This window comes from Ailuropoda melanoleuca, chromosome 2, assembly GCF_002007445.2.
Source record: "Ailuropoda melanoleuca isolate Jingjing chromosome 2, ASM200744v2, whole genome shotgun sequence".
In the NCBI taxonomy this organism is placed as follows: Eukaryota; Metazoa; Chordata; class Mammalia; order Carnivora; family Ursidae; genus Ailuropoda; species Ailuropoda melanoleuca.
In genome coordinates this window covers 61,866,420-61,890,260 of record NC_048219.1, presented here as the reverse complement: position 1 = coordinate 61,890,260, position 23,841 = coordinate 61,866,420, and the positions used below count along the sequence as shown (strand labels likewise).

Here is a 23,841-nt window from a genome sequence, read left to right as displayed (position 1 = left end):
TGGGGGGGGTTGGGGGGGTGCTTAGACCTGCTTCGAATCCCACCCTGCCCCCTACTGGTGGTGACCTTTGGCAAGTTACTTAGTCTCTAGGAGTCCCAGTTTCCACTACTTTAAAATCGGGTCTTTAACACTGTCTTTACAGCAGTGTTATGAGGATTAGAAACAATATGTGCACAGTGTGTGGCCCAGAGAAGGTGCATGAAGAATTAAACCCTGGCTTCTCACAGGAGGTGGCAGGCTAGGGTGTCACCAGATGCTCCACGGTGTTGCCCCAGGTGGCCCAGCTGCTAAACAGAGGGCCCTGCTTTGTGAAGGAGGCCACTTGGTCTGGGCCACCTGGAGAGTTTCCTCACCACACGGTTGACCTGAATCTGTGCTGTCTTCAGGTCAGTCAGTGTTTTTAGTCAATACAGATAGTGTCTTGCGGGCGAACTGGGGCCATGGGTCGGTCCTGGTGGCTGAGGAGAGTATACGGAGAAGGAGAAACAGAGTCTGACATCAGGGTAGGAAAGAGGACACTCAAACAAAACACAACGCCCAGCAGGATTTGGGGGAGATCGAATTGCGTGCGTAGCCAGCGGAGAAGGATAAACTCAGCTCACGCTTTCCAGCCAAGGGAAAGTTAGACTTTGGGAATTACCCCCAAAGAATCCTGGACAGGGCATGTGCTAGATGCTTAGAATAAACAGAAATATCCAGATGGGGAGGCTACCGTGAGAACTGTCTCTGGAGGTGAACCTGTAAGTGTGTTACTGTTGAGAAGCACTTTATCGAAATGGGCACCCAGCTCTGAGGCTGCAAACATTTTACTTATAGTGGAAATAATATCTGTTCTATCCACGTTACAGAGTTTCTGTGAGGCTTCAGATAAAGTATCTGTAAAATGCCTTTTTTTTTTTTTTTTTTTAAAATGCCTTTTTTTTTGCGGGCGAACTGGGGCCATGGGTCGGTCCTGGTGGCTGAGGAGAGTATACGGAGAAGGAGAAACAGAGTCTGACATCAGGGTAGGAAAGAGGACACTCAAACAAAACACAACGCCCAGCAGGATTTGGGGGAGATCGAATTGCGTGCGTAGCCAGCGGAGAAGGATAAACTCAGCTCACGCTTTCCAGCCAAGGGAAAGTTAGACTTTGGGAATTACCCCCAAAGAATCCTGGACAGGGCATGTGCTAGATGCTTAGAATAAACAGAAATATCCAGATGGGGAGGCTACCGTGAGAACTGTCTCTGGAGGTGAACCTGTAAGTGTGTTACTGTTGAGAAGCACTTTATCGAAATGGGCACCCAGCTCTGAGGCTGCAAACATTTTACTTATAGTGGAAATAATATCTGTTCTATCCACGTTACAGAGTTTCTGTGAGGCTTCAGATAAAGTATCTGTAAAATGCCTTTTTTTTTTTTTTTTTGTAAAATGCCTTTTAGTTGTAAAAAATGGTGCAAGGTGAACAGGAGTGTGTGTCTTTATGGCATTGTTGCCTTTGGCCAGCGCTCCTTTCCATATCATTTGTGCCCTGGTTGATCCTTCCTGTGGTCGGGTAGCTTTGCTATGCTGATTAGCGTCCTCACAGAGCTGCTTGCTGGCCTCTTGACTGTGGGGAAGGGATTGCTCAGGGAAGGGAGGGCTGTGGGTTTCCAGTGGTGGCCACAAAAGAAACTCCCAGCCTTCTGAGGCTGTCAGTGAGAACCTACATGAGCAGCTCCAGAGCTCACAGTTCACCACAGAAGTGAGCAGATGAGTCAGACAGGGTTTCGGAACATGTTTTCCTGGTTTCCAAGCCTTTGCGGCTCTGAGGCCTGCATCTGGGCCCTGTGGTGGCTGCCTTGCTAGCTTAGGATTGTGGTGGAGCCTGGGGGTGGGTCACCCTCTTCCCAGGTGGAGGCTTTGTTCATTGGATGTGGCGCTGGCATCGTGTGAGCAGCCTGCATTTGAAGCCACTGTGAGGCCAGTGGGGGGGCCGGGAGGCCAGTACGTAGAGATAGGCTGTGGCTTCAGGAGGGGGTCAACAAGGCCTGTGCTTAACCTGGAGGTGGCAGGAGGCTGGGGCCTTGCTAATGGCAGAGGGAAGTGTTGTGCCACCTGGAGGGAAGGGCCTTGCCAGCAGAGTGTTTGGGAGGCGAGGACAAAAACAAGTTTGTGGTTCCTGCCCTACTGTGACATTTGAGGGTGGGGAAGCCCCGCCTGGGACTTGATTCTTAGCAACCAAAAATGCCACCTCCCTCATCTCATGATTGATTCCCCCCCTTTAATACAAGATTGAACTTTGGGCTACTGGGTAAAGAGTAAAAGGAAGAACTCTGGGATAGAGTCTCCTATTTGTATGAAATCCTTTGAGCATGGAGCATCTCGTGGTTCTTTCCCTTTGCTCCCCGCCCCTTCCCTCATTAATATTTGAGTGTATACTGGGTGCTCGACATTATGCTGGGATGAGGGATACGGCAATAAACAGAATGATAGGGTTCCATTCTTCTGTGGTATTTGCAGTCTTTGGGTGTATGTAGACATTAAACAAATAATTATGTAAGTATAACCCCATGAAGTGCAATGAAGAGAAATGAAGAGTACCATGAGAGTATTATGAAGTGTATGTCTCATGTAAGAGAAATAAGAGAAGCTTTCTTGACAGATCTGAAGAATGAGTAGGGAGTTGCCACAGCAGGGCAGGGGAAGGCACAGCAGGAATGGTGGGGAAGTCTTCCTGGAGGACACCTTGTATGCGCAGTTTCTGGTGGGAAGACGGTTGGCATTTTTGATGAAGTAAAATAAAGGTAGATTAAGCTGCAAATGTCAGAAAACCCAAAACAACATTGGCTTGAATAAAAGTTACACGTGTTCCATATAAAAAGAAGCTATCCAGAGCTGATCCTGTGGCTCTGTGTTCATCAAGGACCCAGGCAACTTCTGTCTCACTGCTTTGCCCCAGTCAGCATGTTTCCATTTTATGGCCCAAGATGGCTGCTCTGGCCCTACCCAGCACATCTGTATTCCAGCCAACAGGAAGGAGGAAAGGGCAGAAGAACACAGCTCCTTCCCTTCATAGAAACCTCCCAGAAATTGCATGTATCACCTCTGGTTATAGCTTACTAACCAGAATTTGGTCACATGGCCATACCTAGCTGCAGACATCAGCTAGGACTTCCCGTACAGTGTTGAAAAGAAGTGGTGAGAGGGGACGTCCTTGCCTTATTCCTGATGTTGATGAAAAAGCTTCTAGTTTCTCACCATTAAGTATGATGTTAGCTATAGGGTTGTTATTTATTTTTTTTACATGTTCTTTATCCAGTTGAGGAAGTTCCTATCTGTTCTTAGTTTGCTTAGAGTTTTTATCATGAATGACTGTTAGATTTTGTCAAATGCTTTTTTTGCGTCTGTTGATATGATCGTGTGACTTTTTTCCTCTGATTTTTCTTCTTTAGCCGGTTGGTGAGAGGGATTACATCAGTTGGTTTTCTGATGTTATGTATCTGGGATAGATCCTACTTGGTTGTGGTGTACATTGTTGGATTCTGTTTGCTAATATTTTGTTGAGGATTTTTGCATCTGTGTTCATGAGAGATACTGGTCTATAGTTTACTTTTCTTGCAATATCTTTGTCTGGTTTTGGTATTAGGGTAATGCTGACCTCATACAATGAGTTAGGAAGTATTCCCTCTGCTTCTGTCTTCTAAGAGAGATTGTAGAGAATTGGTATACTTTCTTCCTTAAATGTCCATATGTTTTTATGAAAATTTCACCATACAGAGAAGTGAGCCCCAGAGGTGGGTGTGTCTCAGTCCTTGGGTGACTGGGCAACCTGAAAGCACTTATTCAAGTTAAGTGTCTTGAACTTACTTTCCTTTTCTTGAAACTAGGAGTAATACCACTTCCTTATAATGCTGTCCGAGGTTGTATAGGACCTAGCACTGCCTAGCCTATAGTGAGCACGTAATAAATAGCAATTTATTTTAATTTTTTACTACACTAGACTGGCATTGTGTGTTAAATTGTTGAAGGCACCATTTCTTATATACCCTTGAAGGATAAGGGTGGATAATTCCTCATTTCTTTTCTTTTCTTTTCTTTTTTTTTAAAGATTTTATTTATTTATGTGACACAGAGACAGCCAGCGAGAGAGGGAACACAGCAGGGGGAGTGGGAGAGGAAGAAGCAGGCTCCCAATGGAGGAGCCCGATGTGGGACTCGATCCTGGAACGCCGGGATCACGCCCTGAGCCAAAGGCAGACGCTCAACGACTGCGCTACCCAGGCACCCCCATTTCTTTTCTTTCTTGCTTTTTTGGCTTTAAGGATAGCTTAATCATATTTTGTAGCTTTTTTTTTTAATTTTGTGGCAAAAAATTCACTAAGAAACCTCAAAAACTACTACTCTGGTGTGTGTGATGGTTGGAGATACACTATATGGAGTGTGTTTAAACTTTGACCCCAGTGGGTCTCTGTAAAGTGCAGTTTTCCAGTCACGATCAGAGTATGCCCTGTGCATTGCTTCCTTTTTTCTTTGACTTTGGGCTGACTTGTACAGCACATGGCTGGAACTGCAGCCCATTAAGTGGGGTTTGCCCTGCCCTGGACTCTGGCAGGACAGAAACCATAGATTCTAAGGTGAGGGTTGCTAGTTCTCAGTACTGGGGTGTCCCCTCTCTGATTCCCTCCCACTTTGGGAAAGACCTTATCCTCTGATTTGTTGTCAGTGAGTTTTTGCTCTAACCCCAGTGTGGAGATGAGCAGTGTGGTGATTTAAGGAAGATCCTGATGGGTGATGGTGGCGTTGCAAGGAGGTGGCGAGTCGGGCAGATTGCGGTTGTGTTCTGGATGAAACCACAAGCCAGTTGGAGCTTTGCACATGCATACAAAAATGGAGCTGAAAAGTTTTTTTTGTTTTAAATTTTTTTGTATAGTCTCAACACCCAATATGGGGCTCAAACTCATGACCCTAGGGGCACCTGGGTGGTTCAGTCAGTTAAGTGTCTGCCTTTGGCTGAGCTCATGATCCCAGGATTCTGGGGTCAAGCTGAGTCAGGCTCCCTGTCTGCTTCTCCTTTTCTCTCTGCCCCTCTCATGCTCTCTCTTGTGCTTGCTCTCTCTCTCTCTCTCTCAAATAAATAAATAAAAATCTTAAAAAAAAAAACAAAACAAAACCCAAACTCAGGACCCCAAGGTCAAGAGTCAGATGTTCTACTGACTGAGCCAGCCAGGTGCCCCCTTTTAAATTTTATTAAATTCCAGTTAGTTAACATACAGTGTAATATTAGTTTCAGGTGTACTGTATAGTGATTCAGCACTTCCATACATCACCAGGCGCTCATGACAAGTGCTCTCCTTAATCCCCATCATCTATTTCACCCATCCCCCCCCCGAAAAGCATTTTTATTTGTGACAATGGCAAATTCATGGCAGGAAGCTGTGAAACCAGGTCCCCAGGGTGGAGTGTGTCCCCAAAGTTGAGTAGGAGCAGGAGACTCTGGAGCTCTGGGGTGTGAAACACACCAGGCATCCCACTGCGGTTGGGGAGGGCCGGAGGGGAAACGGTAGGGGAGCACCTGCTCATACTGTTTGCCCTACACGGGGACTTCAGGGAATCATATGTCCAGCACCTCCTGCCTTCTGCCACTGTGACATCTTCCTTCACCACCTCTGTTTCTCGGAAAGCAGCTGGGCACAGTACAGCAATACAGAGAGCGGCAGTGATTATTTGAGAAGGTACATACTTCATTTCAGACCAGATAACTTTTATCAGCCTCGATAATTTCCATGAGTTCTGAAATAGACTTGGCACACCAGGCAGGGTGTCTGCTTATAGTCTAGCAGTGGGGGTGCAGGATTGCCAGTTCTGAACTGCATTTCTGAATTTGCATTTTACGCTGGGGCTGTAATCCTGGAGAGTACTTTTAATATGTAGAAGCCAGGAAGAACCAACTGGAGTGCGTTCAGGTCTTTCTTTGGGTTCCACTTAGAAGGCTGTGGTTTAGTAGACGTTGTATGTTCAAGTCCCAGTCTCCCCAGGTAGCAAAGGGAGACATCACCAAGCTTGCAGAGGCGTGTTGTGGTTCCTCCTTCTTCTTGGATGTCCCTCTCTATCAATGCAGCCAGTGTGCAGTGAGGCCCAAGTGGGGTTGTACCTCCCATCGTTGTAGCAGTCTCTCTTCCCTGTAGCTCCCTATAGCCAAATCCAAGTCCCCAGAATGGTGCCCTAATCACCAGTTAGGGAGGGGACAATTTATTTTAAAGCTCAGTGATTGATTTCACAAATATTTGTTGAGCATCTCCTACATGCCAGGTGCTGTGATGGGTGCTGAGGATACAAAGATGAGTAACCCACTGTCTGGGAGGTCACATTGGACTAGCAGAGACAGATGTACATACATTGGTGGTTACAGTGTAGGAATTGCAGAGATGGGCAGGGATATTATGTGAGGACGGTGGAAGAGTACCTCTCTTGGCTTAGGGTGTTTGTTGTGGGGCATAGTTAGAGTGGAAGAGGAATTTGGGCAAAGGAAACACTTGAATAAAGACGTGGAGTTAAGACTCATCATGGTATCTTTGGAGAAGCCACTTGGGCTTGCTGGAATAGGGTGGGGTGAGGCTGGAGAGAGAGGAAGGGACTGGTCAAGAAAGGCCTTGTGTGCCTGGTTGGGGAGCTTGGGCTTTATTCACAGTCCACCAGTCCTTAAGGGACAGGACATGCTGGCAGAGATGGGAGGGGCAGGCGTTCCCATTGGGAGTCACCATCACATTGAGCACCCTGGGTGACATGGATGTTGCTTGCATGGAAGGTGGCTTGGAGAGCTGGACACCAAAGTCTCCTTTTAGGAAGATCTGCAGTTGTCTAGAGGCAGAGGCAGTGAGGACCACAGGAGGTAGAGATGGGCAGGAATGGATGTTAGAATTTAAGTTCTGATTATTAGAGAAAGGGAGAATGAGGAAGCGGGAGCCAAGTGTGACCAGGGTTCTTTTCTGTTTGAGGCTCTATTCATATGCTTCTCCCTTTCTTGGGAGGGTTTTTTTTTCTGATCTCTGCCCCAAACTTTGCTATACAGCTCTGGCCCCAATTGCCCCTGCTCGTTATATCTTGTTTTGTATTGTTCTTTAATTTGTTTTGCTCTAAGAAAGGCGGCAGTGCTTAAAGGTTAGGGACTGTATCTTATACTTTTTTGGTGCAATTTTAGTTGTTTAATATTACTTATGCATACTATCATTGGGCTCTAAGGCAATTTATTCCATTTATTTCTGGTTTTCTTCTAAGACAGGAAGGAAGAATTGAACACAGATGTCAAACGGGAGGTTTCCTCCATTCGGAGGAATACATTCGTGACTTTTGTGTCTAAAAGGGAATTTAAATAATCCAATACACATCAAAATCATCTAAAAGGAATTTAGAGATTGGGGTTTTAGAATAGCTAAGCTTTTTTGCCATTGAGTTCTGGAAACAACTTACCTGGAAATGTTCCTCTGGTGGATTGGCAGTGGCTTGATCGTTTAGAATAATTAATTTAACCGTAGCACAATTCTTTGCTGTTTCTGAGGGGTTTGTGTTTGTGATTCCCTCTGCAGGTCCAGAGCCCAGTACCCAGTGTGAGTTGTCGCCCGTCAATGCCTCCCATCCGGTCCAGGCCTTAATGGAGAGCTTCACCGTCTTGTCGGGGTGTGCCAGCAGGGGCACAATAGGGCTGCCGCAGGAGGTGCACGTCCTGAACCTCCGTGCTGCCGACCCTGGGCTCGGCCAGCCCCAGAGAGAGGTAGGTGCAGGTGCTGGCTTTCTGCTGACTGTCCCTGAGCTTGTAAAGACAGTTCTCTGAACAAAGAGTCCTTCCCTGCCCCACCCCCCAAATCTGGGTTAAACAAGGATGGTCACGTATGAATATAAGTGGGGAGGAGGACATAATGTACACTCAAGAGAAGGATTTCAAATAACAGATTGCTCTCTGGACTGGGCAACTCTAGGACTTCTTTTTAGAGAGATTTTTCAGCTTCGTAACTTTCCTGGCTTCCCCTGTTGGAAAGAATGTTCTTAAGAATTTCATCTTTGAAGCATGGCTGTGAAAAAACAAAATAAGGTGCCGTTTTTCTGTAATTGTAAAGTGTCTTTCTCATCCTCTCCTGTGACCTGTCTTTCTTCTTTCTTTGCTTTGTCTTATGAACCTGTTGCTCCTGCGGGATGAGTTAGTGGAAATGGGAACATTCAAGTAAAGATGGCAGTACTCTGTACTCGCCTGAAAAGGGTTAGCTCCTTGTGTCATCTAGGCAGGTTCTTGAAGATAGCGGTGGTCTAGGTGGTGCTGATGGTGGTGAGCCAAGCTCATAGTGCCATGGTACTTCCCCTGTCCTCAGCACTCCTTGAAGCACTCACACACTTACCCCACGAAGTCCTGTTACTATCCTCATTTTACAGGTGACAGGTGCAGAAATAACTCACTTGCACAAGTTCATCACCTGAAGAGAAAAATGGCCTCCTCTTTCCTGTGGCTCAGAAGTGACCTAGATTGTGGGTAACGGTCACCATACTTCTTTTACGGTTACACGCAGTTGTCATTCTTTCTGTTTTTAAGCTTCTGTGTGTCAGAAGTGTTATCAATCTGGTATTATCTCTCCAGGGAGAGAGAAACCACAATAAATCCCGATCACAGCGAAGCATAGGAAAACGAACGCAGAATGGAATTTTATCTTTGAGTTTTCTTCTGGTCAGGGAAGTTAATTTCCAGAACTGTTTATGTGTCTTAACCACTCTGCCTTTTTTGGGGGGGGGTAGGAATAGGAGAGGTGAGGGGTCCAGAAGGAAAAGCAAACTGATTTTAATCTCGTGAAAGTGTGCAGAGTTGGCTCATTTCAAAGACAAATCGTCTGACCTTTTCAGCTACATTGGAAATTATTGTTCATACTTTTGGTTGCTTGCCACGGTTGCTGCAACGCCTCTTTCAGGGCAGATTTCTTTATCCTGGTAATGTGTCTTTAATTCTTAACTTATGGGGGAGACTTTGTGGTGGGAGGGAGAGGAGGAGGAGGAAATGCAGTTCCTATGAAGCGTTGCTGACTCCAGCAATTCCGCAGCAGCAGTAATTACTCATTTTATATGTGTTCCCTCAGAGGAACTAAGAAGGAAAAGAAAAGTTCACGCTATTACAGACGCAGCAACAGCAGAGATTCTGGCTGTTAAATTGTGCATTACTGTTGTTGACTGTGAAAATAGATTCAAATAAGACTGTTGAAGCAAAAGAAAAATACCTCTAGGAATGACCACAGAGTTCTCCCACACTTGCATTTCGGTGTGAGATTAAAACGTTCTCGGCAGTACTGAGGATACAGCAAACTAGCTGGCATCTGGGGACATAGTACGTTCCGTGAGGGAGTAAAGAGATAGGGCCTAGAGGGGATAGTCTCTAAAATTTGCTTAAAAACCTATTCTTCTTCTTTCTTCAGTATTCATATAGTCTAGGTATGATTTGGGGTTAGTGATTTGAAGACATTTCCGAGACTGGGCACCTGAGGGAAATTGACTTCTTTCCTTCTTTGGGGGACTTTCTAAGAATTAGATGTTTGTGGTTCAGTTCCGTTGGAAAACAAGATGTTGGGATACCTGATCTTCAGAAATTCCATCTGGCTCTGAGCTGCTCTCATATAGTAGACCTTGGACTATCTTATGTATAGAGAGTGAGTGTAGAGGACAACACAAGCAGTTGGGCCATGAAAGAATGAAAAGAGAAGCAAAGAGAGATTGTTTATGGATGGTAAAATGGGGGGGGGGGAGAAATACTAAATCTCTCTCACCTTCTTCCTGTATGACTGTGCAGCCGTGCAGACAGTTTTGAAAATCATTTGGGGGACGCCTGGGAGGCTTAGTCGTTAAGCGTCTGCCTTCGGCTCAGGTCATGATCCTGGAGTCCTGGGATCGAGCCCCGCATCAGGCTCCCTGCTCAGCCGGAAGCCTGCTTCTCCTTCTCCCATTCCCCCTGCTTGTGTTCCCTCTCTCACTGTCTCTCTGTCAAGTACATAAATAAAATCTTTAAAAAAATAAAATAAAAAATGAAATCATTTGAACTCCGTGACTCAACAATTCAATTTCTCTAAGTATATACCCAAGGGAAGTGATAACATATGTCTGCACAAAAACTTGTCCACAGATGCTCATGGCAGTGTTACTCATATTAGTTAAAAAGTGGAAACAACCTGAATGTCCATCTGCTGATGAATGGGTAAATAAGATGTGGTCTGTTCACACAATGCAATGTTACTTAGCAATAAGAATGCCCGAAGTACCGACAAGTGCTGCTGTGTGGAGGAACGTCGAAGACGTGATGCTCAGTGAAAGAAGACAGATGCAAAAGACCACATATTATATGAATCCGTTTGTATGAAATGTCCAGAATAGACAGATTTATAAAGATAGAAAGTGAGTTAGTGGTTGCTTAGGGCTGAAGGGCAAAAGAGAGAAGTGGGGGTTGACTGCTAATGAGTACAGGGTCTCTTTGGGAGGGGCAGAAACGTTCTAAAATTATATTGTGGTGATGGTTCCCCCATTGAATATGAATATATACTACACACCATTGATAAATGTGAATATACTAAAAACCACTGGATTGCATTTTAAATGGCTGGATTTTATGGTATGTGAATTTTATCTCCATAAAGCTGTTTAAAAAGCAATAATTCAACCTGCTAATATTCTAATTAGCTAATGAAGTTTACCTTGACTGTATTCACTTTTTTTTTTTAAACCAAGATTGCTTCCTCTTCCAACCTAAAGTCACCTACTTTTTTCTGTTGTTCTCAGTGGATAACTTGGTTTTTATAGATATGCTGTTACGTGTGGTCTGTGCTAAAAATCACAGCTGATCTGTTTTGGGGGTGATAGTGGGAGGACCAGAGGTAGCCTTTCTGTATGTCTCTACTGAATATTAAAGGCAAATATTTTTCAAAATGAAATGAGGTCATTGCTTATAATTTAGCAAAAAGAATGCCGTATCGGCTCCCAGGTGTAGACTTTGACTCTGATGACCAAGGTAGTTGTTTTTTGCCACATCCTCCTTAGCTGGGAGGGAGTTACTAATCAGCCCTCTTTCCCCCAGCTTGTTACTGGTGCAGGACCAGCAGGAAGATCTATTGTAAATCAGCCCTTCTCTAACATTGTACTGAATTCCTACCTCCCAGGAGTCTTAAGGTTCTCCAGCTGAGGAGAGGCTGCTGCTTTTCCTGTGTGGAGGAGGTGACAGATCCTACCCCTGGAAGTCATAAACGCAGGAGGTTGACAAGATTTGGGGAGACAGTTGCACTTAAGTTAGATAAACAATTTTATAGGCCAGCAGAGAATTTGTATCAGAAACTCGCCTGTTAGGGTAACGTATACAAAGCCTTCTGGAGCACAGCACTGTTTGGCCATCGGCCTCCCTGCTGGGTTCTCCTCAGGACAGCACGGAGACTATAATTGTATTTTTCATCTGAGACCACACCTCTCATTTGTAATCATTGGTTTTGGAAACAACAGGCCTGGAAGTGAACAGGAAACTTGAAAAAGACTCTCTGGCGACAGAGAAGGGCAGAAGACAGTAAACAGCCCGGAGAGATCAGTTTTGTCTTTTGGAATAAGCGGGCACTGGTGTCCTCATTTTCATCCTATAAAAACTAGCTCCTCTTGCTCTTTGACTTCAAAGTAAAATGCACCCCTCACCTCCCCCCCCCATCAAAGTTTGGGCCCACAGGGTGTTTCCTGATTCCTGAGAGGGGTTATAGCACCACCAGCGGCTTGTTTACGGTAGCATACTTTCATTAGTTGCTGGAATGGCAACAGTTTTGTTTCCTACCTAATTCTTACTGCGACCTGCTTTTATGTGGTGATGTGTCTTTCCTATTTCCGACTTATCTAATTGCCTGTTTACTATGAAAAGCTGCTGAGGGTAACCCCCTCGTTAGCATTACCTATGTGTATAAAGGACATGATGTTTAAATTTATGGATTTGTCCTGACGTTAAAGCAGCAACTGTTAAAGGGTGTGCCAGTAACTGGCTGTATGGAGGAAAGAACTGGAAGGCTCCATTGTCATGGGAAAGGGACCAGGTTTAATAACTTTCTCAGAAAGTTCAGAACCCTTCCTAACTTCCGCGTATTTGCTTATTCTCTGCCTCATTCCAAAGCAAGGATTTGGGATGGGCTTATAACAAGACATCTCAACAGTAGAAGCAGAAATGCAGAAGGAGGACAAAGAAAAAAGAAAAGCGTAGTTGTTAGCTGTATGGGTTAATGTGGTTGGTTGGTATGACTGACTATGAAATTTGGATCCACGCTTCTTGGCAGGCAGGGCCGAATGGGATGTGTGGTTAATCACACATGTGGCTCCAAGTCACTTTTACTTTGTACCTACTCGAGGACTGTGGCATAAAGTTGTTCCTTTCCTGCTTCTTTTGAGGGCAGGAAAGACCACAATTGGGAGAAAGAGGAGGAAGTAAACACATCTATCTGAAATGCTCGCTGTTCTGCTTGCCTCGTAATAATTCCCTTACCCACTAGGTTACAGGAACAGCAGCAGTGGCGGTGATGCGGCCTGCTGGGGGCTGGCCACCTCACTGGCCGTTGTATTATCTCTGCCAGTCCTCGTTGTCCCCCAGCAAAGGAGGGAAGCTTTGGGAGGCAGTGGATGCCGGGTGCAAGCTGTCCCTGCTCTTCCAGTCCGCTTCCCTTCTACCATTAGCTCTTGCCTTGTTCCAGGCGCTGAAACCGGCTAACCAGTCTTGTTAGGTGAGCCAGCTGATCTCGCAGAGGCTTTGGGTTTCCTGCATAGGCTTGTGACAGCTCATTCCAGTGCTCCCAGTCCTTTTTCATTCCCTCCCTTGTGGCTTTGGGGCCAGTATTGAAGTTGGTCTCTTGTTGTCTTTTTTCCTTTCTCGTTTAGAAGATTATCACATCAAGTGTTAGTAATTACAGTATGCAGGGAGCGGAGGAGCCCTTGTACTCTCCGTGGCTGCTAATGGCCACACTGAATGCCACCTCCCGTCTGTCCTTCATAGTCGATTATTTCCTCCCCTCTCTACCCCCATGAGGCTTTCAGCTGCCTTCACAAAAGTAACCCACCTGTTCTCTGCTTGCAATCGTTGACTTGTTGTAACCAGACTTGCTTGAACCATGTGATAAGGGAGAATGAACACATTAAGGGACTCTTCCTCCTCTGAATGAAACACGGGAGCTTTAGTATGTGGGCTTTGACATCTGAATTAACATCTTTTTTGCTTACTTGGAGGTAGCTGGAAGTTCAGAGATTAAACATTTTGGAGATTGCTACTACCTGCCTACTTAACTATCTATACACAGTCTTCCCTCTGTTTCCGCAATATTAGGAGGTGGTCAACTTCTCTCTTCCCTCTTACTTATTAAAATATAGACAGCACAGTGCCGGGGTTGGGGGAATGGGCTGTTGTCTTAACTTTACTCATCACCGCTGAAGGAACTGATAAGACTGGCTTTTTTTGGAGACTACCTATGTGAGAGTAAAAGTATCCTGTGAACCCTGAACCAGTAGCACACTAGCTACATTCCTTCTCTGTCTGGGGCATTTTTCCCTCTGCAGTTTTTCGTGAGTGACTTTCTTATGCTAGCCCAAATAAACTCAAGGCTATTAATGTTTCAGAGGTCTTATGTGTAGTATATGCTTAGCAGGTGTCAGAGTAAACCGCTCACACACAGACACTGTATATTGGTGAAATTTAGTTCCTAAACAAATACCTTCCATGTATAAACGCTTTCTGGTGTTTGTTTAAATGAGGTTGTTTGGAAATCACTCTAGCCTTTTAGGTGACATTGCCTCTGAGCTGACCATTTTGTTGGAGACCTACAGCAGATGTATCAAGAAGTTAAACTGATGCCAAGGGTCACATTTCTCAGTTCATTTGAGTGTTGCTGTGGAAGTTATTTCATTAACTTGAAAGACAACTGAATCTGACTATCACATAGGATTGGAGGCCCTAAATAAATAGGCCAATCACATCATTTGAAGGGAGCTGCCCCTTCGCTCAAAGATACTCAGTGCAGTTTAAACGATGACACCCCGCTGGGCAGAATGCAGGTGGCAGGCCAGGACTGGGTAGAGGAGCAGGGTTGGGGACAGCAAGGCAGCCAGGCCTGACTGCTGGCTCAGCAGAGGACCATGCAGGCCTGTTTAGAACTTGGGCTAAAGATAGTTTCTGACATGTTGGGGCAGGGTGTTTAATCAGAAACTGCAGCTAACTCTCAAGTAAGAACTCTCCAAAAACCCGGTTTTGGAATCCTAGAAAAAGTGAAAGCAGAAATTAGAGTGATAATGGTAAACATGAGGGCTTAGCAGACAAATGAGGACACAAACTAAGCAAAGAAGTTACGACATTCCTACCAAGATGCTGGCTGGCCACGTCGCTTAAACCCTGTCATTTATCACAGTAATGTCCAGATGCTGTAAAAAATTGCCCTTAGAAAGCACTGCTCCTTGCCCCACCAGAGGGATGGAGCCCGGTGGGACTCTGCCATTTTGTCATGAGGTAATGCCGGGTTCTGTCTTTGCTGCCTGGGAGGTCACAGGTTGAAAAAGCCTCTCATTATTGCCTCTTCCCCAGTCTGGAAAAGAGACTGCCTTGACCCCTTCTAAAATTTGTTCAGCAGCAGCGTTTTCCAGCCAGTGTGGTGTTTGTCTTTATGGAGGTTAGGGCTACAACCCTGACCCATACTGTTGTTGCCATGGTAACTCCTCGACATCTAAAAAATTGTAATTTCCTAAAAATGTTGTTAGGAAATGTTTTTACAGGGGCACCCTCCACATTTGAAAATGTGACTTTTTGCCTGAAGGACATTTTGGAGAGCATTTTAAAAGGCAGTAGACCAAAGTAAGGAGCAGGTCTACAAGTCTGAGACCCAGATGTGTTAACTGGGCAAATGCCCAGCTTGTGTGCACAGAGTATCCAAATCTCCAACTTGTCCTCTCTTGTTTTCATTGCTTATCAGTTATGTTGACATTTTGTTTGAGAATAAAAATAAATTTACTGCTAATATCTCTGATTTAAATACTCATATTCTGCAGAAATGTTTGTCACTTAAATCATTTCCCCATTGTGTTCTCCGAATATTTCTGTGAAAATGGGCATGTTAATTATTTTACTTTTCTTTCTTCCACAGTGAAGAGGCCGTGTGTGAACTTGGCCCCGCTGATCATCTCTCGCACCATTGTCTTTCTCTTACCCTTGCCTCTCCAGCTTCTTGAATGAGTGAACATCTATGTGTCCTGCCTCTCCCTTCTTTCCTCCCTGCAGCCTGACTTCTCTTCTCCTGAGCTGCTCTCTGATGATGCCCTTCTGACCAATTAATGGGATGCTAGGACTGGAGGCGATCTAGTTTTAACCACCTGACAGAGGAGACCAGGGCTAGGGAGTGAAGTGACGACTTATTCACTGTTAAACAAGAGGTTGGTGCCAGTGTTGGACTGGGACCCAGGGGCCCTGTTCCTATGGCAGAGCTCTTTCTCCCGTAGCACCTTTACCCACTTTTTTCCTCCTCAGCTCCTTTTTCTGTACTCCCTTTTCTGGCCTCTCCTTCTGGATGATACCTTAGTCTGGTTCTCCTTCTACCTTTCCATCTGTTCTTCTGTTTCTTTCCCAGCTCTTTGTTCCTTCTTGGGGTTTCTTGCCTGGAGTGTCGTCTTTGGCCTTTGTTTCCCCATCTCTTGTCCCTGAGGCAGCTTGTCTGTTTTCCGCCTTCGGGTTGTCACCTCTATGCGAAAGCCTCCCAACACCCTCTCCAGGCTTCTGCAGGGGAGCTCCAGTCAGGGTTCCACAGAACCCTACCTCTCAGGTCTTACCTCAAGCTCCCAGGTCCCAGAGATGTGCTGTGGAGGAGGAGCTGTCCGTAGGGTCCCGTGTGGTATTAATCTCTGTCACTTGCCAAGCTTGTGTCTCTGGGTGAGTTACTTCATTCTTTAAGCCGCTTTCCTCATCTGTAAAATGGAGATGATAGTAGCAGTTCTCTACACAGAGTTTACTGAGGATTGAGAGATGTCCGTAGGGCATGGAGGGCTGCCCTGTGTGCCTGGCACACAGTACACAATCAAATGCTAGCTCTTTTTATTACCTCTAAAACTGAACATAAGCTAGTCTTCTCCTTCCCCCAGTGCTGGTTACCAGCCCAACTTCCCTGCCCCATCAGTGTCACTGCTACCATCTGTCTTGGGACTTCTGAACATCTTGGATTTACTCATCCCTTTCAAACCCTATATTGGGCAGTCACCAAATTTTATTGACGTTTCCTCTGAAATTTCTCTTGAATTTCTGTGTTCTTCTGCACTTACCCTGGAGCGTTTTAATCCAGTTTCCTGGGACTGATTGTTTCAGTCTAGCTTGTGGACCACTTCTTAAAACAATTTCTCTACGTAATACCTCATAATTCTTTCATTTACAGATGCATTCAGTGAGTTATACATTGAGGGCCTACTGTGTGCTAGGTAGACATCCTGCTACATTCTTACTCATGTTTATATCTTCAGCACTATTGAGGATTAAGGGCAAACAAATTTAATGCAGTGTGACAAATAATGTGATCATTGTTTGTTCTAAAATTAACAAAATTTTGCAAGAGTCCAACAGAGGGAGCAGTAATTCTATCTGCAGGTGAGGGGAGGATTTCCAGAAGAGAGCATTTAATAAAGGGCTTGAAAGTCAAGTAGAAATTTCTGGGTAGAGGAAGAGAGAGGCCTCAGTATACACAGAGGGAAAAGCAGAAACCACGTGTGGAGGAAAGTTAGTCCATGTACATGGTGTGGCTGGGGTACAGTTCAAGGAGTAAAAAACTATGGCCTTTGGGCCAGATTCTGCCTGGTGCCTGTTTTTTATGTACAAAATTTACATATCGTAAAGTTTACTTTTCCAAAAAGAAACTTTGTACCCTCTAGCAGTCACTCCCATTGCCTGTGGTCCTACTTCTCGGTCTAGACAACCAGCAGTTGACTTTATTTCTTGATAGATTGACCTACTTTGGACATTTTCTGTAGATGGAATCATACAGTATATGTGACTTTTATGACTGGCTTCTTTCAGTTAACAGAATGCATTTGAGATTCACCCATGTTGTAGCATGTGTTAGTTATTTCATTCCTTTTTATTCTTGAATAGTATTCCATCGGATGGCTGTACCATATTTTGCTTATTCATCCACCAGTCGGATGCCTGTTTTTGTAAACAATGTTGTTTTTTTGGTTTTTTGGGGGGGGGTTAAATAAATATTAAATAAATATTGGAATATAGCCATGTCCATTCCTTTATATATCATCTGTGGCTGCTTTCTTACTACAATGGCAGAGCTGAGTAGTGTGACAAAGCCTGAAAGATTTATGATCTGGCCATTTACAGAGAAAGCTTGCCAACCACTGGGCTAGAGGATGGGTACAGTGGGAGGTGGGGTGGGCTGGAGTTTGAAAGTGAAATATGAGGGGCAGCTGGGTGGCTCAGTCGGTTAAGCATCTGCCTTTAGCTCAGGTCATGATCCCAGGGTCCTGGGACTGAACTCCATGTCGTGCTCCCTGCTTAGTGGAGAGTTTGCTTCTCCTTCTGCTCCTGCTCTCTCTCTGGCTGTCTCTCTCAAATAAATAAATAAAAATCTAAAAAAAAAAAAAAGTGGAAGATGAGTGGAAAGGCTGCAGGAGCGAGGGTTTGGGCTAACCTTGTGGATCCGTGTCTCTCCGACTGTATGTGGTATGTGAACCCTCTGCTTCGGAATCCCTTAGAGATGCTTAAGTGCAGATCCCCGAACCTCACCCGTGACCTTTCAGGTGAATCCATTGCCGCACACCTTTTTTTCCCTAATTCTACCTGAACTTCTCTCTGAACTCAGTCTGTGTCAAACGCTTCTGTGATCCTTTACCCTCCTCCCTCTCCTCTTCTAAAGATTGCTCTGAATCCCCTCCTCTTCCTCCTTTTCCCCCCACGAGTCTGTACCTCATCAGAGTATGGAATTGTGCATTTTCTTATATTATTTGGGGCTGAATCATGTGTGTTAATCTTGCACACCCAGCTGGTAAGTGGACTCCTTAGGGGCAGGAACCAAGTCTTGGACCTTTTGCATTATGCGTGTTGGGTTCTTGAATGAGACTAAGGATGTTATTTAAAGTGTCACTCTAAGTCTTCTTAAGCTACTCCCCTTTTCTTTTTAAAGATTTATTTATTTTAGAGAGAGATTGAGAGAAACAGAGGGGGGAGGGCAGAGGGAGAGAGAGAGGGTCTCCAGCAGACTCCCTGCCGAGCAACGAGCTGGACACAGGGCTGGATCCCACAACCCTGTGATCCTGACCTGAGCTGAAATCAAGAGTCCCACGCTTAACGCCGGAGCCACCCAGGCGCCCCAGGCTACTTACTGCCCTTTTCCACGGTAAACCTTTATTTGATTTGCGTTACATCGGTGGACTTGGTGTTTGTCCTCAGGTCCCTCTTACCCACTACAGCTAAGCAGGTGTTCTTCGTTTTGCCTTGAGGCTTTGATTTATTTTTCCCAATTGAGCCTCATACTCCTGCAGTTTACCCTCAAATGTCCAGAGCTCTGTGTCAGTCTTTGCCCACTCCGTTTCTGAGTTTTTGTTACATTTTTCTTTACTCTTAGAGATTTTAGTCATCTGCTAGTAAACTAGTTAGTCCTTGCCCTCAGCTGAGTAAAAAGCTATAAATGGTTTTTGACTCCATGCTGCTCCCTTGGGTAGCTCGTATGATCTGAGCCAGGTTTGAAGTTAGACCATTAAGAGTGATATGTCCTCATGATGTAGGAGGATGATTCCTAGCCAGTTCTTAGTATTGCTGGAATTAATTAACCTTGATTCCGCCGATTGAGAGAGGGCATTTTACTCTACCCTGTATTAAATACCTAATAATATGATTTTTTTTTAATTTTGTTTTTTTGCTCAGTGAGCACTTAAAATATCCCTGCCTGTATAGTAATTTGTTCCCTGTTTAATGTGGCTTTTTCCTTTGTTTACTCTGGACTCCAGTCTTTGTAGCTTGTTTTCTAAGTCAGCTCAAAAGCTGCTGGTCATTGGATTTGGCAGCCTTTTCAAGCTTTACCCACCAGAACCCTACAGGAAGTTGTGTGTCGGCCAGAAGAGTCTGTTTATTTAGAGCATGGTGTCCAGCAGAAGCAATCCATTTATGAGGGTCTGTTCTTAAAGACACAGGAATCCAAATTCGTGTTTGGAAGACCTGCTGCTTTGACTTCATTGCAAATGTATGCTCTGTCCTGTCCTTTCCAGACTGCCAGTGCACCTCAGCTAGACTGGCGGTTAATTGAAATAGTCCTTTGAGCTCCTTGGCCTTGTCTGAAATGCTGAAGTATCAATGCCCAGAAACTAGATATAGCTCTTTTAACCTCCTCAGAATGGGATTGAAAAAGATTTTTTTAATGAATTGGCTTTTACAAGTTTATTGATCACCATTTTTAAATATTCTGATAGGATTTTGCTCTGAGTGCCCTCCTGATTTAGAGTGCTAAAACTAAGTTGAACTGGCTATGCTTTTGACTCCTGGGAATGGTTCCTTGCCCACAGTCTTCTGGTGTTGTCTAGGTTCTAGTCCAAGACATCCTGCAATACCGTTTTACATTAAATGGCATTTTTCACCTAAACTACAGAGTCCGTTGGCTGAATCTAGAATTTTGACATCTTTTGGGGGAAGAGAGGCCCATTGCAGGTATGATTTGGCTTCTTCTGAAGATAAAAAGACTAGATTAGATGTTACTGGGTCTGATTGTGAGCCAAAGAGAGTTAGCCATAGGATCCGGGATCACTGCAATCACCTAATTCTTACCTGGAGCCCAGATGCCACATGTGCGCATGAAAGTTTAATTTCTCTTTGTTGATATATGTGTACGCTCATCGGATTCTTTCTGAATCTGCTACAGCAAATTGGTGATGTGGCTGTAGGTTTTATGTGCCTAGCACTGGGCTTGCCACAGGGTAGATACTCAATACCTATGCACTGATTTAAGTGTGAAACAGCATCCATTATCTTAAGAAGTGAGCCCTTGGCAAGTGATGGGGGCACATGTGCAGGTGCCTTGGGAGAGAGGGAAAAAAAAGCTATGGCCAATGCTGAGAGGACCGAGAAGTGGCAGGTGGACAGAAAATGGGAGATGACATTTCTTAGCACTAGCCATGTGTGGGGTGGGTGGGTGGTCTTTTAGTGATCTTAGTGGCCCACAGTTGGCTCATTCTGTGAGGTGGAAGTTGTATTGAGATTTTTACCTCCAAATAGCTACTTAAAGTGCATTGGCTTGCTTGAAGTCTTAGGTAAATGTAACTCTTAAGAAGTTAAAACCAGTTCTTTATTCATTCCTCTCCTACTCCTCTCAGCCTCAAGTAGAAAGACATGCAGGTCGTGCTTTCCTTGGTAATCAGTAGTTTCTGAAGATACAGGAGAAAGCTCAAGTCCAAGGCAGCGAAAGGTCCATCTGGACATGCACATGCATGCTTTGGTGTGAGATTTATGGGCATTTAGGGTGTCTCCTTGGCTTGCCACTTTGAGTATCAAATTTGAGGGCCTTTCAAAATCAAAGGCAATTGAAGAGTTTAATTTCTAATGATGAGTCATGCTTGGGCATTTTGCCTTTGTCATCTGGCCCTGGAGCACTTATGGGGGCCATTTGCTCTCCCTTATATTCTGAGCCCCCCCCCCCATTTGTATCTTTTGCTGTTAGCCAGAGGACTCTGCCTGTTCCCCACCATTAGTTCTTTTTGTGGAGCCCAGCACCCCTTAGAGACTTTAATGCTGGCCCTTTATTGGTTCTTGTATGTTAGTGCATGTGGTGGTGTTTTTTTTTCCTGCTTTCACAGTGGCTGAAGATTCCACTCTTTTTTCTCCCCTTATCATTGCTGGTTGTTAAGATAGTGAGAATGTAAATGAAATGGTAATACTGCCATTGTGAACAAGTCTTTCTCTGAAAAGATTTTTTTGTTCGCTTTTAATGCTGTAAATATCTAATTCCCAGTGTTTTAGTTGGAAGCTGATCAAATTTCCCAAATCATAAAATCTTTCAAAGCCTACTCCAAGTTACTTTTTCTTGATTCCATTCTCCTCCTCTTTTCATTAAAAAAGGGAAAAAAAGAAAAAAAAGCCCAGCCTATTTTCAAATAGGGAAATGACCTCTGTTTATTAGAGACCAGAGTGATATGGACCCCTGACTTGCTGTGAGTTTTTTTGATGTGTTTTGGAGCTGTGTACAGGGGTAATATTTAGTCCTGTTTTTGCCGTGTGTTTTTATATACATTTCCTAAACACTTTCTCTGGCACGGTCCTATGACTGTGTATATGTCCTACATGTGTTTCCTATTTTTTATGACTCATACTTACGGTACTCATAAAGATTTATCCTTTATCTTGGCTCTGAGTAATGAGTCCACTTGCACATTTCCAGCAGAGATGTGGGTTGGGACTTTTGTATTTAATCTCGCAGGGGAGGCCTCTTGAAGGCCTAGTGCAGGAAGCATGACCTATTCATCTGAAGGTACTACTCACTTCTCCTCCTCGAGGGAGCAGTCAGCTCAGTTTTTGTGGATTTATTACTTTGTATTTTCCAAGTTTTCCTTTCTCTTTGCCCCCTTTTAACCATTCTGCTTATAGTGAGACCACCAGAAGGCGACTAATGGAACAAAGGCTCTGCTCCTTTTCCTTGCTGGTAACTGTGTTAAAGGGTTTGGTGGAGAAAGAAATGGAAATAATGAAGCTGAAATGATACCTGTATTACATGCGGTAACAAACACCCAGGGGGTCTTCTTGGGTTCAAATAAACATTCAGACTCAAGAGACTATCACAGGGCATAGGTGGCCGTAGCCAACTTAAAGGGATACAGGATAGGGACCTTAGCTTGTATCAGGCAGCATGGCATTCCTCTTTTTTGGATGCCTTGTGGCTAGCTACACATCAGTTCATGCAGCCATCCAGAGCTTTCCAGTTGATGGCTCAAATGCCAGGAGATCTACATGGTGTGTGTGTGTAAATCTTGCCCTGGTTTAGAAACTTTATACCTCCCAGGAGCTGGTAGGCAACTAATGCTCATAGGAATAGTTTCCATGGTGCCCATGAAGGAAATGCTCGATTTATAAGAGTCACTGCTCTCAGAGAAGCCCCCAGATCTCTCTTCCTAGCAGGTATTTTTAGTCTTTCTAATCCTAGTACAATTTTCCAGTTAAGGATAATTTTTTACTGTAAGGAACTTGCCTTTTATTTTCGTTGACATATTGTTTTAGATTACTAGGGTTACAGAGTTAAGAGAATTAACAGAAGACCAAATTCTCATGTAAAGGTGGGATACATTTTGCTAACTGTTTGTCCACACCTGTGATAAGCTAAGTAATGGTTCCCAAAGATGTGCCCATGTCCCCAAGATGTTACTCTGTGAATGTTTTATAGAACAAATCTTTGCAGATGTGGCTAATGGAAGGATTTTGAGGTGAGAAGATTCTCCTGGATTATCCGGGTGGCCTCTCAATGCAATCACATGTGTCCTTGTAAGACAGATTTGATGTAGACAGAGGGGAGACGGCCATGTGACTGTGGAGGCAGCGATGGGAGCTACAGGGCCACAAGCCAAGAACGAACAACAGCTGTGAGAGCCTGGAAGAGGCCAGGAATGAATGCTCTCCTCGAGCCTCTGGAGGAAGCACAGCTCTGCCGACACCTTGATTTTGGCTCCGTAATCTGATTTGGCTCAGACTGATCTTGGATGTCTGGCCTCCAGAGCTATGAGAGAATAACTTTCTGTTGTTTTTAATCCATCGAGCTTTTAGTAATTTGTTACAGCAGCCACAAACTGCTGATACACTCCCTGTGTCTCATTAGCTTGGGAGATTATCTTGAATTCCATGTAGTTCTCCTGTGCCCGTGTTGTTCACTGCTTGTGTTTTTCGTTTCTGTAAAGGACACTGTCACTCAGTTGCCAAGGCCAAAAGCGTTGGCGTTATCCGTGACCTCCTATGTTTTCTCAGATGTCGCATCCATCATGTTTAGTCTATCATAAAAATAGATTATGAATCTGCCTCTGTTTGACATCCCTCCACCACCAACCCCACCACCACCTTCAGTAGACAGTAGAGCCACCATCACATCTTTATTAGGTGCAGCGAACTCCTAGCCCAGATCCCTTCAGAGGGCAAGATCTGGAGCTAGAGTGCCCACGCTGGAAGCTTGACTCCACTGTTTATGAGCTATGTGACTCTAGGCAGGTTTTTTAATAATAGTATCTGCTTCATAGATACTGTGACAATAAAATAGTTAAAATGTGACAAGTGCTTTGAACAGTGCTTGGGCTTTAATAAGCACTCAGTGAGTGTTAGCTTCTTTCATTATCAACTAATAAGATCTGTTCTCCACACAGCAGCCTCAATCATCCTTTTACAAGTTAAGTCCAGTAACAAAACCCACTAGCTGAGCTCCCTGCAGTGGCTTGCCATTATACTTAGAATAAAATCCCCCGCCCCCAGCACAGTGGTCACACCCTCTTCCACCTTCACTCACTGTACTGTGCTCATTGGCCCTGATGTCCTCCAGAGGCACAGAGCACACTCCTGCCTCCCGTCCTCTGCCTGGAGCACTTCCTCCTCCTTTCATCCAGTCCCTGCCCAGCTGTTAACCTCTGCAGAGAGGCCTTCATTGAAAATCTGGTTATTGATATTGGTATGTTTGGTTCAGTCATAAAGTAATGTTTCCTAATTCAGGTTTCAAGGTGTGGAAACAAAATATTGAATTGTAGTAGATCAAAATCTTTTTTGTTTAAACTTGAGCAAATCTGAAAAACCATATGAGTCTCAGTTTCCTCATTTGTCAATAAAAAGAGGCTGGGAAGATTGAGAACTAATACTTCTTTCACTGCAGTAT

At 44.5% G+C, this 23,841-nt stretch overlaps 1 protein-coding gene across 2 annotated transcripts in view; it reads left to right on the top strand.

The window, feature by feature from the left end:
- TGFBR3 (transforming growth factor beta receptor 3) overlaps positions 1-23,841 on the top strand; it is a 194,177-nt gene that overhangs the window by 73,114 nt on the left and 97,222 nt on the right. For both annotated transcript variants that reach the window (XM_011233549.3, XM_011233548.3), the window contains exon 3: positions 7,546-7,730. In XM_011233549.3, the coding sequence (XP_011231851.1) occupies positions 7,546-7,730 (185 nt within the window). The remainder of the gene's footprint in view (positions 1-7,545; positions 7,731-23,841) is intronic.